General features: G+C 36.2%; 1 protein-coding gene across 3 annotated transcripts in view; it reads left to right on the top strand.

Annotated features, from left to right (window-relative positions):
• Pik3cb (phosphatidylinositol-4,5-bisphosphate 3-kinase catalytic subunit beta) overlaps positions 1 to 13,338 on the top strand; it is a 134,776-nt gene extending 121,438 nt beyond the window's left edge. For all 3 annotated transcript variants that reach the window (XM_078043407.1, XM_040269882.2, XM_005328017.5), the window contains 4 exons: positions 1,076 to 1,199; positions 9,740 to 9,885; positions 10,941 to 11,073; positions 11,834 to 13,338. In XM_078043407.1, the coding sequence (XP_077899533.1) occupies positions 1,076 to 1,199; positions 9,740 to 9,885; positions 10,941 to 11,073; positions 11,834 to 11,971 (541 nt within the window). In that variant the 3' untranslated portion in view covers positions 11,972 to 13,338. The remainder of the gene's footprint in view (positions 1 to 1,075; positions 1,200 to 9,739; positions 9,886 to 10,940; positions 11,074 to 11,833) is intronic.
• Positions 13,339 to 13,595: the final 257 nt, after the last annotated feature.

Raw genomic sequence — 13,595 nt, 5'->3', positions numbered from 1 at the left:
ATTGGTGTCTGAGAGGAAAAATAGTTTTATAGATTGCTTCACTTCAGGTTAGAACAGAATGACCTAAAATCTTATGAATGGTTATAATTGATTTCTACTTTATCTAAGTCAAATTTTATAAGCTCTGCAATGATATTCCACCTAGGAATTTAAGATGACATAGTGAAGTTTTTGTTTAAACATATCAGCTTTTGTAATTATGTGAATATATGAACCTAAGTAAGTTTATAGTAGATTAATTTTATGAAAGAAGTAAATGAGTTTGTAGACTGTGACCTCTCTAAAAAAATGTAGTGCTTAGTTATGTGTTATTTATGGTGATGGTGTTGGACAAGCATTAATAAGTAAAGAGCTCCACAATTATTTATGGCTAAAGACTTCAAAATGAGATTCAGATGTTATCATTAGCATTGTCTAAGAACTTGTATGTGAGAATCAGTTTCAAAATTTTGATCTTTGTGGCCTTGTCTCCACAAGAGTCTATATTGCTCGCTTCCAATTGAGATCAGTGACTCAGATGGTGGAAACTACAATACTCAACTCTTCAACATGGAATTCTAGTCTTAGGTCAAAACTGACAAAAATGTTCCTAAGCACATTGTGATCCAACCAAAACCACAGTAGCCTGCCCTTTTATGCACATGAGCTTACCTCCATCCCTACTGAAACAAGCACCAACACTGCCCCCGCCCCCCACTACCCCCAGGACTCAGGAATTTGAATGGCTGAGCCCATACATCTAGTGTTGTTTTTTTTTTCTTTTTAATATTTATTTTTTAGTTTTAGATGAATACAATATCTTTATTTTATTTTTATGTGGTGCTGAGGATCAAACCCAGTGCCTCACACATACTAGGCAGGCACTCCACCATTTGTGCCACAACCCCAGCCCCTGTATCTAGTGTTTTTAAGCTACCTGACTCCCCTGATTCTTGGCTGACCCACCCTGTGGTTTTGGTAGCTATGTATTGTAAGTTCTTTTCACAATTAAAAAAGTAACAGGTATGGTTTGGGTCTCACCTCACACATTTGAAAGCTGAATACCATTGAGGCTCCTACTTTTTCTCTTATTCAGGGATGACCTGGACAGAGCAATTGAGGAGTTTACCCTGTCTTGTGCTGGCTACTGTGTAGCTTCTTATGTCCTTGGGATTGGTGACAGACACAGTGACAACATCATGGTCAAAAAAACTGGCCAGGTGAGCTATACTGCTGGCTTTGCCAAGGGCCTCAGTGATATCAAATCATATCTTCATCTTTCCTCAATTTCCCTCATTTCATAACCATCTACTTCTTGTATTTGTTTGTTTCAAATTAGTTGGTTAAGCATTTACTTACAGAAGATGTGCTAGATGTATTGACTTCAAAAAATGTAGCCAGTGCTTTAGTTTAAAAAAAAAATGTGAGGGCTGGGGATGTGGCTCAAGCGGTAGCGCGCTCGCCTGGTATACGTGCGGCCCAGGTTCGATCCTCAGCACCACATACCAACAAAGATGTTGTGTCCGCCGAGAACAAAAAAAATAAATAAATATTAAAAATTCTCTCTCTCTCTCTCTCTCTCTCTCTCTCTCTCTCTCTCTCTCTCTCTCTCCTCTCTCAGTCTCTCTTTAAAAAAAAAAAGTGGTAGGAACAACACTTGAGTCAGTTCTTTTAGAACATTGAACCTAATCATATGTGGGAATAGGGAGGAAAGTAGTATACGAATACTATTTGGAGGTATCTAAGGATACCACAGCTGGGTTAACTGTGAGGAAATTCTTTAGTTTCAAGTGAATTTCCAAATGAAAACTTTCCTTTTTTTTTTTTTTTTTAAATTTAAGTGACTTAGGTTGTTTATAAATTTTTTTTTATATTAACAGACAGATGGATAATTTTTCAGTTTAGTCACCATTGGGATTCCTCAAACTAGAAGCATACCAGAATGAATATCTCTAGGTGACTATGTGAGTTTTGGCCATGAATGGAACACAGAATTTTATACCACATGGGAGATTTGGGTAGTTTTGGCTTGGGTTCTGAGAACTGAACCATGTGTCCCTACTTCACAGGATTCCCTCAGACTTCAAGTTAATCAGACCAAACACTTTGGTTTGTCTACATTATTTTTTCCTGATACCTCTCTAAAGTAATAATAAGCAACAAGAAAAAAGTAGATAAACTCAGAAGTCAAAGGTGTTAGGGAAGAGATCACAGTGGGTGAAAGACATAATAGATTTGGGAATGATAGAAAGTGAGATGAACAGCAGCAATGATTTAGCAATGACTGAAAAATGGGAACCTGAGTATTGGTAGGATGTGGCTCAGTGGTAGAACGCTCGCCTAACACATGCAAGGCACTGGGTTCGATCCTCAGCACCACATATGAATAAATAAATAAGTAAAATAAAGGTATTGTGTCCAACTACAACTAAATGTATGTGTGTGTGTGTGTGAGAAAAAGAAAGTCATGCCAGTCTAAGGAAAGCTATGAAATTGGAGGCACCAAGTACTGTTCAGGATGGGCATATGGGCAAGGTTAAAAATGTGATTGTGCGGCAGTTTTTATATGGAATAGTTTATTTGCTCAAGTCCCCTTCCTTACCTGGAGAAGGACACAGAAGATTTATTTTCTGAAGGAACTTCTGATTAAAGGACACTAAGTTCTATAAAAGGCTGAGGGGAAGGTGCCATATTAAAAATGGGGCTAAGTTAAAAGCATACTAAATGTTGCAGTTTAGAGCCACTTCCACTTGCTTTGCTACAGGAACACTGGCTATCAGGTTTCTGTCCTTCTCCTCCACAAGACATGTAAGAAAATCTGATTGATTCCAGTGAAAAGATTCTTACAGTTGAGGTCTCTTCCCAAGCCCTCTTCAGGGAAGATCACTATTCAACAAACAAGCATAACTATTTACATGGAATTTTCCTTTAGCTTTTTAGCAACTCAAATATGAATGGTTAGCCAAGGACTAGCAGATATTTTTAAATTGACAAATAGAAAAATATATATATATATATATATATATATATATATATAAAACATGTTTTGAAATATATATGTTAAAAATGAAATATGTATGTTATAAAATGACTAAATGAACTAATTAACATTATTTACTTATTGTGGTGATAGCCTTGAAATCTATTCTCAGTAATTTTCAGAAGTATGATATATTGTTGTTAACTGTAGTCATCATGTTGTATAGTAGCTCCCTTGAACTTATTCCCTCCTGTCTAACTGAAATTTTGTATCCTTTAACTTCCCACCTCCCACTATCTAATGCATGTTAAGCATGTGCCTTACCACTGAGCTACATTCCCAGCCCTTGGATTAGTAGACATTTGAAGGAAACTTCTACTGTGAAAGAGAGAGACCTCTATCAAGTGGGGGAAGAAGGACTCTGGGAAAATGGAGTAACTTCAGTTTAACAGATGATGATTTTTAAAATAGAAAAAAAGTAGATAGCATTGTATTATGAAATATAATGACTTCTTTTTTAAAATTAGAGAATAGAGGTCTTAAAAATAGGAACAAACAAAAAGTTAAAATTGGAACAAATGTAAGTGTGTTATATATGTTAATGAAGAATCTTCATGACAACTTTACAGCAAAGTAGTATTATCCCCATTTTATAGGTAGGAAAAATGAGTCAACAGAGTAGACATTCCGGGTTTTAAATCCTAGCAATTTGATTTAAAACACTATGCCTTAATGTCTATTTCTTCCCCAACCCCCACTGCCGTGTGTGTGTGTGTGTGTGTGTGTGTGTGTGTGTGTGTGCGCGCGCACTCTGTATTTATGCACAATATTGAAGTGATAGAGACTTAGTCCAGGGAGACTTAGTCCTATTAGTCCATCAGCCTAATAGTATTCCAGAAAGAAGTAATAGAGAAGAGTAAGGGAAGGAACTCCTAAGCAAATATAAAAAATGTTTCCCAGAGCTGATGTTCATGAAGATCCAGTCAACAGAGCACAAAACTTAACAATTTTCTTTGTACTTATAGTGGATGAAAAGATTCTTATTAAAACCCTTTTCAGTGCATCAGGCATAAAGAAAAGATTCTAAAACCTTTTCAGAGACACAGGAAGCCAAATATCAGAGTTTAGGAATCAAAATGACTTTGTCTTATCAAAGCTAAATTGGAAACTTTAAGATGGTAAAAAGCCTTTCTAATTTTCAAGGAAAATGACTTCTAACTTAGAATTCTATAACCAGACTATCGTACAAGTGTGAAGATGGAATAAAGAAAGACATTTTCAAACATGCAAGTTCTCAAAATCTGTACCTCCTCTGATATATATGTATATTTTTTTTTCTTTCTTTCTTTCTTTCTTTTTTTCCTGTTGGGGTCTTGTACATTGCCCAGGATGGCTTGACCTTGATCCTCCTGACTCGGCTTCCTGAATAAGTAGAATTACAGGCACATACCACCATGTTCAGCTTTCTCCTTTGCATCTTTTCTCAGGAGGCTACTGGATTAAGGACATGCACCAAGAGTTGAAACTAGTACTTAACTAAGGCAGTTTTTTCCCCACAGGAAATGTTTGTCAGTATGTGAAGATATTTTGATTTATGTGTTTATTTTATATGTAATAATTATTTTTTCTTAGAGCTATATAGTTATATATAGTATTTGGGTTCATTGAGCAAAATCATACATGCACGGAATTTAATTTCAGTTCACAGTGCCCCTTTTCCCTTCTATCCTCCCTCTCCTCCCCCATTCTCCTTCCCCTACTCTGTTAGATTTCCTTTTGCTTATCTATTTATTTATATTTGATTGGGTCTGTTTACTTAAAAGTGAAATTCTCTGGTATACTTATATATGCATATAACATAATTTTTAAAGAATTATTCCATATTACCTTCCCTTCTCCATCCCTCCACTCTGCCTCTTATTCTCCTTCTATACTACTCATCTTCCCTTTATGATATTCTATGCTTTCCTCCTCCTTTCCTTTATTTTACTCTTTTACATATGAGAGAAAACATTTGAACTTTGATTTTTTGGGACTGGGAACATCACTTAGCATGATGTTCTCCATTGCCATAATTTCATTCTTTATGGCTGAGTAGAAATCCACTGTGTATACATACCACAGTTTTTTAATCCATTCACCTATTGATGGGCACCTAGATTGATTTCATAATTTAGCTATTGTGAATTGTGCTGCTATAAACATTGAGGTGGCTGTCTCGATACAATGCTGATGCTGATTTTAGTTCTTTTGGGAAAATGCCAAGAAGTGGGATAGTGGATCATATGAAGATTGAACCCAGGGCCTTGTATGTGCTAGGCAAGCACTCTACCACTGAGCCACAACCCCAGCCCTTGTGTTTCTTCTTTTGAGAATTTTTTATTTAGTTATTTTGCCCACTTATTGGTTGGGTTTATTTGAGGTTTTTTGTTTTATTTTTGATGTCAAGTTTTTTTAAGGTCTTTATATATTCTGAATATTAATCCCCTATTAGAGAATCTGCTGACAAAGTTTCTCTCCCATTCTATAGGTTCTGTCTTCACATTCTTAATTGTTTCCTTTCCTGTACCGAACTTTTTTGTTTGTTTTTTTATTTGTTTTAATTAGTTATACATGACAGTAGATTACATTTATACACTTTGATATACATAGATGGGATATAATTTCTCATTTTTCTTGAGTGTACAGTTGCAGAATCATTGGTCATATAGTCACATTTATTCATACAATAATAATGTCTGTTTCATTCTACTATCTTTCCTATCCCCATATTCCCTTCACTCCCACCATTTCTAGGTGTCCCTCAATAGATGAATGGATAAAAAAAATGTAGTATGATATACTCATTGGAATATTACTCAGTTTTAAAGAAGGGTAAAATTATGACATTTGCCAGTAAATGGTTGGAGAATGTTATGCTAAGCTAAATAAGCGAATCCCACAAAACCAAAAACAGAATGTTTTCTCTAATATGCGGATGCTAATTCACAATAAGCGGGGGCCACTAGGGAAGAATAGCGTTACCTTAGATGGTTTTTTTTTTTTCCCTTTTCTTTTTTTTTTTTTTAATATTTATTTTTTAGTTCTTGGCGAACACAACATCTTTGTTGGTATGTGGTGCTGAGGATCGAACCCGGGCCGCACGCATACCAGGCGAGCGCGCTACCGCTTGAGCCACATCCCCAGCCCTAGATGTTTGTTTTGATGGCATCCCACTTATTGATTTTTGGTTCTGTTTCTTATGGTTTGGGGGTTTTGATAAGAAAGTCTGTGCACCAATATGAGGGAGTGTTGACCCTATGTTTTTTTCTGGCAGTTGGCATGGTTTCTGGTCTAAGTCTTTGATCTATTTTGATGTGACTTTTGTGTACGATGAGAGATAGGGATCTAGTTTCTACATAGAGCTATTCAGTTTTCCCAGCACCATTTGTTAAAAAGCCTGTCTTTTCTCCAAAATATATTTTTGGCACCTTTGTCGAATATCAGATGGCTGTAATTACGTGGATTTTTGTGTCTTCTATTCTGTTCAGTTAGTCTGCATGTATATTTTTATGCCAATACCATGGTGTTTTTTGTTACTGTAGCTCTGTAGTATAATTTCAGATCAGGAGTTGTGATGCCTCCTGCATCATCGTTCTTACTCAGAATTGCTTTGGCCATCCTGAGTCTATTATTCTTCCAACTCAATTTAAGGATTGTTTTTTCTAATTCTGTAAAGAATGTCATTGGCATTTTGATGGTGATTGCATTGAATTTGTATATTGCTTTTGATAGTATGGCCATTTTGACAATACTAATTCTGCCTATCCAAGAACATAGGAGGTCTTTCCATCTTTTAAGTTCTTTAGTTTCTTTTCTTACATCAGTGTTTTATAATTTTCATTGTAAAGTTCTTTTACCTCCCTGGTTAAATAAATTCTCAAGTTTTTTGTTTGTTTGTTTGTTTGTTTTGGTTTTGATTTTGGTTTTGAGATTATTGTGAATGAGATGGTTTCCTTTATTTCTTCCTTGGCTGAACCACTGTTGGAATATAAGAAAGCTTTTGATTTATGTGTATTGAACTTGTATCTGGCTACTTTGCTGAACTCATTCATAAGGTCTAGAAATCTTCCCTTGGCGACTTTTGGGTCTTCTAGACATAAGATCATGTCATTTGGCAAACAGAGATAGTTCGACTTCTTTCCTATTTGCATCACTTTGATTTTCTTCTCTTGCCTGATCACTGGCTATTGTTAAAGAGCTATTATTGAGAAAGAGTGATAAGGTGAACAGCTTTGTCTTGTTCCTAATTTTAGAGGAAATACTTTTAGTTTTTTCTCCATTCAGTATGAGGTTGGCTTTGGATTTGTCATAAATAGCTTTTATGATGTTGAGGTAAGTTCCTTTTATCCCTCTCCAACATTTTTAACATGAAAGGGTGCTGGATTTTATTGAAGGCCTTTTTTGCATCTGTTGAGATGATCATGAGATTCTTGCCCTTAATTCTGTTTAAGTGGCAGATCACATTATTGATTTGTTTATATTCAACCAACCTTACATCTCTGGAATGAAACCTACTTGATTGTGGTGTATTATCTTTTTGATATGTTTTTGAATGTGATTTGCAAATATTTTATTAAGGATTTTTGCATCTATGTTCATCAGATATATGAGTATACAGTTTTCTTTCATCAATGCATCTTTAGTTTTGGTACCATGGTTATACTTACTTCATGGAATATATTTGGGAGTGTTCCCTCTCTTTCAATTCATGGAATAATTTGAGAAATTATTAATTTAATTAATTCTTCTTTTGAGGTCTAGTAGCACTCAACTGAGATTCCGTCTGTTCTTGAGTTTTTGGTTTTGGAAGGCTTTTAATTGCTGTTCAGTTTCATTATTTTATATTGGTCTGTTTAGGTTTTCTGTGTCTTTATGGTTCAGTTTGGGCAAGTCATATGTGTCTAGAAATTTGTCAATGTCTTCTAAATTTTCCAGTTTATTGATTATAAAATTTCAAAATAGGTTCTGATGATTATCTCGATTTCAGAAGGGCCAGTGGTGATATCTCTTTTTTCATTTCTAATTTTATTGATTTGGGTCTTCTCTAGAATAGGGTCTAGAATTTGGATCTTCTCATTTGAATAGATCTTTTGGGGGGTCCTATAAGCCCCCAAAGATCCAGTATATGGATCTTTGTTTCATTTCTGATATGAGAAACGTTTTCTAACTATCTCATTGAAACTGTTCTCAATGCTCTTAGCTTGTATCTCCCTGTTCTCTTCCATCCCGACAATTCTCAGATTTGGTCTTCTGATGTTTTTCCAGAGTTTTTGTATATTCTGATCATGTTCAATAATTTTTTCCCTGTATTGCATTCTATGTACTCAAGTTCATATACCCTGTTTTCAAGGGCTAAGGTTTTATTTTCTATGTAATCTAATCTGTTATTGATTGTGTCTTTCATTTCTGATTGGTTTCTGGTCACTGATTTCTTTTCATTGTTTCTATTTCTTTAATGAAGTAGTCTTATCATTTCCTGTTTGCTATCTCAATTCATTCCTTAGATCTTCTTTTACTTCATTGAACATTTTAATTCTCAGTATCAATGGGATCCTTTATTGGGGTATTGTGAATTTTGGGAGGAGATTTTTTTTGTTTGTTTGTTTTTGCGTTTTTCCTAATGTTTTCTTTCAAAGGCCATGGACTTGTGCATCAATTTAGATAGATTTATCATCTTCTTTTTTTGCCCTCAATTCTGTTTAAGTGGCAAATCACATTTTTTGTTTTTTGTAATTATCTTTTTTGTTCTGGGGCTTCTCATTTTTGATATATGAATAGATGTCAAGGAGTGTGGGATGTGAGTTTCCTCTGATTGTTCCTCCTTGGGTTCTTGTTGGTTTGGAGTTTTTGTCTCCTCATTGTTCTGAGTTGGAGTAATGTTAAGGCTCAGGCAGGGCTAGATTATGTGTGGGGTACGTTTCACTGTTGTTTGGTTCAGGTGTATTTCTCAGTAGCAGGATCTCTAATCTTGGGGTGAGGGTGGATTTGCTTGTCAGTAGAGTACCCCTCAGTTTAATCCCCAGTACTGCAAAAGCAAACAACCCCAAAAAACACTGAATGCCAATTTAACCAGAATCTATGACAGTGTGCTGTATTCTGTAACATTATAGCACAGGGTACTAAATCTTTATTTTCCATAAGAATAATAATCTAAAATTAGAAAGTAAATATAAGTATAAAATAATATTTAGAAAAATGGAGGCAGATACCAGGGAAAATATGTGTAAGCATGGGGAGAAAGTACCTTCTGAGTGGTAGCGCTTAGGGTAAAAGAGGTAGTGGGGCATGTTTGTGCTCTTTGTTTTGTTTTCTAGAACTATTTGGCATTTTAAAAATCACTCATGTTGAGCTGGGGCTGTAGCTCGGGCAGAGCACTTGCCTTGCATGCATGGGGCACTGGGTTTGATCTTCAGCACCACATAAAAATAAACAAATAAAATAAAGGCATGCTGTCCATGTAAAACTACATTTTTTTTTAAATCACGCATGTTTATTATTTGGGTGAATTTTTCTTTTAAAGATTCTCCTTTCCCATTGGGTTTATACAATTTAAGATCAGTGTTCTTATGGAAAGTAAAAGACCTAAGAGTGTTAAAAATACTCTTCCCAAGTGGCCCAGGGGGCTCCGCACAGAATGAGGGGTGGGTGTAGTGCATGGGAGTTGAGGGCTACAGAGATCTTGCCTTTCTTCTTTTTCTCTAGAAAAATGAGAGAAATTAAATCCCATTTGATTTTCAGCTCTTCCACATCGACTTTGGACACATTCTTGGAAATTTTAAATCTAAATTTGGCATTAAAAGAGAGAGAGTGCCTTTTATTCTTACTTATGATTTCATTCATGTCATTCAACAAGGAAAAACAGGAAACACAGAAAAGTTTGGCCGGTGAGTATTGCCTTTCTGTCAAAACTAAACATGTGTGGCATTTTGTCATCTGACCAGCAGAGTAACATTTGCTAACTGAGTTTGGGTCTGGGAGATATTCAGACAATAACAGGAGGCTTTGGGGTGGAGAAGTTTGCTTGTCAGATCCTTGTGCCAGTTCAGAAATGTCAGGAAAAAAACAAAATGATAGAAATTTGAAATAAGTTACTATGTTTGACTCCAAGAGTATACCATCTTTTATCTGTTTCAGAAAATTATCTGAAGCTATTCAGATATTTGACAGTAAGATGCTGAGAGAACAGGAATTATAGATTTTACTCTCATTGTATGTAGAGAGTAGTGAGGAGTCTGGGTTCTGGGAGAGACTTCATAATCTATTCCTTTCTACTTGTGTGTTCCTAAACACATTACTTGTCTTTCTACCTTTGTTTCTTTAATCTCAAAATGTGGACAAAAGTAATTAAAGTTCAGGGCTGTTGTGGGGATTAGAGGTCTAAAATACAGACAGAATCCCAGTTTCTGTCCTGTTTTTTTCTGTGGTAAAATAAGGGGCATAGGAATGGATGGTCCCCTTGAATTACTGTCTTGAAGAAGAGAAAGAGCAGGGAAGGCAGATTACAGGGAGGAGCAGTGCAGAGGCACAGATACTGGTGTGGGATGGAGGGGGCACACGTTAAAGAGATTAGTCTCTGGAGTAAAATCATATAGGCAGAACCCTGAATTGTGTTCAGAAACTCTCGTGGATTATAGTTATCACTAATTTAATAATCAGTTCTTGTGTTCATGAAAAGTAAACAGCCTGCATTGTTACATTGCCTTTTATCATAGAATTTCAATTTAATTTTGGTTTTTATTTTTTTTAAGATATGCATGATTTTAGAAAACTCAGTTTATATAAATTTTAGTCCTAGGAACATATTCAGAGAAGGAAAAATCAGCAATGAACTTTTATTTCAGTAGAAATGCCCCAGTTCCAATAAAAAGTCTAACAATGTCTTCTTTCTGAAATGTGCTGTCTCCCCTCTAACACTGCTCATATGCTGCATCAACTGAAGGTTCCGCCAGTGTTGTGAAGATGCATATCTGATTTTACGCCGACATGGGAATCTCTTCATCACTCTCTTTGCACTGATGTTGACTGCAGGGCTTCCTGAGCTTACCTCTGTCAAGGATATACAGTATCTCAAGGTACAAACCCCTTCTCCTTGCATTTTGGTCTTTGTGGGCATGAAGGTCAGTAAGTGGTGTCTATTTCATTTAAATATTCCAAAGGGAGTAAAACAAAGCCCTTTCCTTAGATGGTCTTTAGCCAAGAGGAAAAGAATCTGAAAAGTTCACATGAAGGAGCAATTTTGAAAGTGGATCTTATAACCAGATGCTTTTCCCATCAGTAGAAGGGGCATTCAGAAGACATGCTGGGCAGTGACCTTCTACCCACACTGTGGAAGACCAGAAAGTAGTTAAGCACCTTGCTTTTCAATAGTGTGCCTTTTACTTGCCTTAAGTCCTCTTACTGGAAAAGTACCTGAGTATCTTGCAATAATTATAAGTTAATTTTATCTTCAAAAACCCTTTGGTGAGATAAATGTGGTGGTGCACACTTATAAGCCCAGTGGCTCAGGAGGCTGAGACAGGAGAATTGCAAGTTCAAGGTCAGCGATATAACAAGGTCCTAAGCAACTTATTGAGATCCTTTCTCAAAATAAAAAGGACTGGGGGCGTAGGGGGCCTGGGTTCAGTACCAAACAAAACACCCTTTGGTGAGGTCATCTTATCATGCTACCTTGTTATTTGTTCCCCATCCTGCAGACAATATCTAAGTAAAAACATGAGGTACTCTGCCTAATGTAGCTAGGGAAGACGAGGCCAAGCCAACTTCTTGCAAAGTTTGCTGTTTGCACCTCTCAGATGAGGATATAAAATCATACTTTTTCCCTTTCATTTTTAGGACTCTCTTGCCTTAGGGAAGAGTGAAGAAGAAGCACTCAAACAATTTAAGCAAAAATTTGATGAGGCGCTCAGGGAAAGCTGGACTACTAAAGTGAACTGGATGGCCCACACAGTTCGGAAGGACTACAGATCTTAACGATCAGCCTTTGCTCCTAATGTATTTGTTAGTTTTCTTTTTTGTTTTGCACTTGCACTAAATTGAGTATGACCCTGCCAGAGATGTTATAAAGGGAATGAAATTTTGGAACTCAGTTAAATTAACAACACAGCATCCCGCAAATCCTAATCTGGGAAATTCCCGATGACCACCCTCTGCTTTCTGAATGCTTCCAAGATTCATCATGAATATGAGTCAACATTATGGATAATCATTTCCTGCTGACTTTGCACGCCAAGGAATGCTACTAGGGATTGTTTGATGTCTCTCTCTCTCTCTCTCTCTCTCTCTCTTTCTCTCTCTCTCTCTCTCTCTCTCTCTCTCTCTTTACGTGATTGGTACTTTACCAGAAAGATGTAAATACTTCTTTTCCAGTGTTGTGATCAAGTGTTATCAGTCAGGTAACAACTCTCCACACCTGGGGACTGGGAGCTATTCTTACTTTCCAAATAAGGCTTCAGAGAGTGGTGTCTTCCTTCCATTTTTAAACTGTATAAACTACAAATTATAACTTGAATTTATGATTATTTTTCAAAAGAAATCTTTTAAACCTGTGGAAACTCATAAATTCTTTTGTTAATATTTATTTACTATGATAGCATCATTCCAACCAGACTTGCTGAAAATCTACTGGTGAGGCAAATATATATATACATATATATATATAAATATGCTGCATATATATATTTATAAAATTTCTAGTGGGAGTTCTATATAAAATGATGTTTCTTTGGTATTCTTCAGTCTGTGTTTTGAAGTTTAAAAAAAAGCAGAGCTTTTTCCTAAGTTACTTTTCAGTTAACTGTGTGATCCAGTTCTTCCAGCTGCTTCTGTAATGAGGCGCATATTAATACAGTTTTTATATGGTATCTATGAAAGAATTCACTTCATAGAGCTTAATACTTGAGTAAATGTATCCAAGAAAATAAGCAAAGGAAAAAGAACCTATTTATGGAATAATCTTCGGACCTAAAATTCAGTATTTTAGTAAAATACCAGCTGTTCTTACTGTATTTATTAAAACTTGTATTAATGTGATTTTTTCAAGGATATTAATTCAAATTGAAATGGTTTCATGCCACATGGAAATGTCTTATTTATTTGTTGAGGTACCATATATGTAGGGTGCTAGGTGGCAAATAATGTTAATATGTGCAATAGGAACTACTGGTTTGAATGTGTAAATGGATGCTCTGAGTACTGGCAACATCCAGCAAAACTACTGCTCATTCTCCAAAGAATATTGGGAGCTCTCAGTCCTCAATAATGGGGAAGATAACTGAGTGCTCACCCTGTGACTGAGTTTTCTATAGGAATTTTATTAAAGATTGTTTAATTTTGTTGTCCTTCTTAATGTTCTCAGTCAAATAAATGGGTGAGCTGGTTTCTGGGATGTGTGGGGCCTCTTCTTTACAGGCTTCAGACCTTGGAACTTGCCACTGGGGCTCCAAGAAATGACCAGTGCAGTAGCCCAGCCCACCCTCATGGGCAGGCTGAGGCTCGGGACTTCTCTGCAACTTCTCTCCTTGCTACTTAGCCTCAGCAGGCACAGTGTGAGAGGACTCCTAAACTCTGGGGGGGGGGGGCCTGTGTTGAGGAGGTG

The sequence above is a fragment of the Ictidomys tridecemlineatus genome, chromosome 3 (genome assembly GCF_052094955.1).
Source record: "Ictidomys tridecemlineatus isolate mIctTri1 chromosome 3, mIctTri1.hap1, whole genome shotgun sequence".
NCBI lineage: Eukaryota > Metazoa > Chordata > Mammalia > Rodentia > Sciuridae > Ictidomys > Ictidomys tridecemlineatus.
This window is presented reverse-complemented; position numbering and strand designations above follow the sequence as displayed.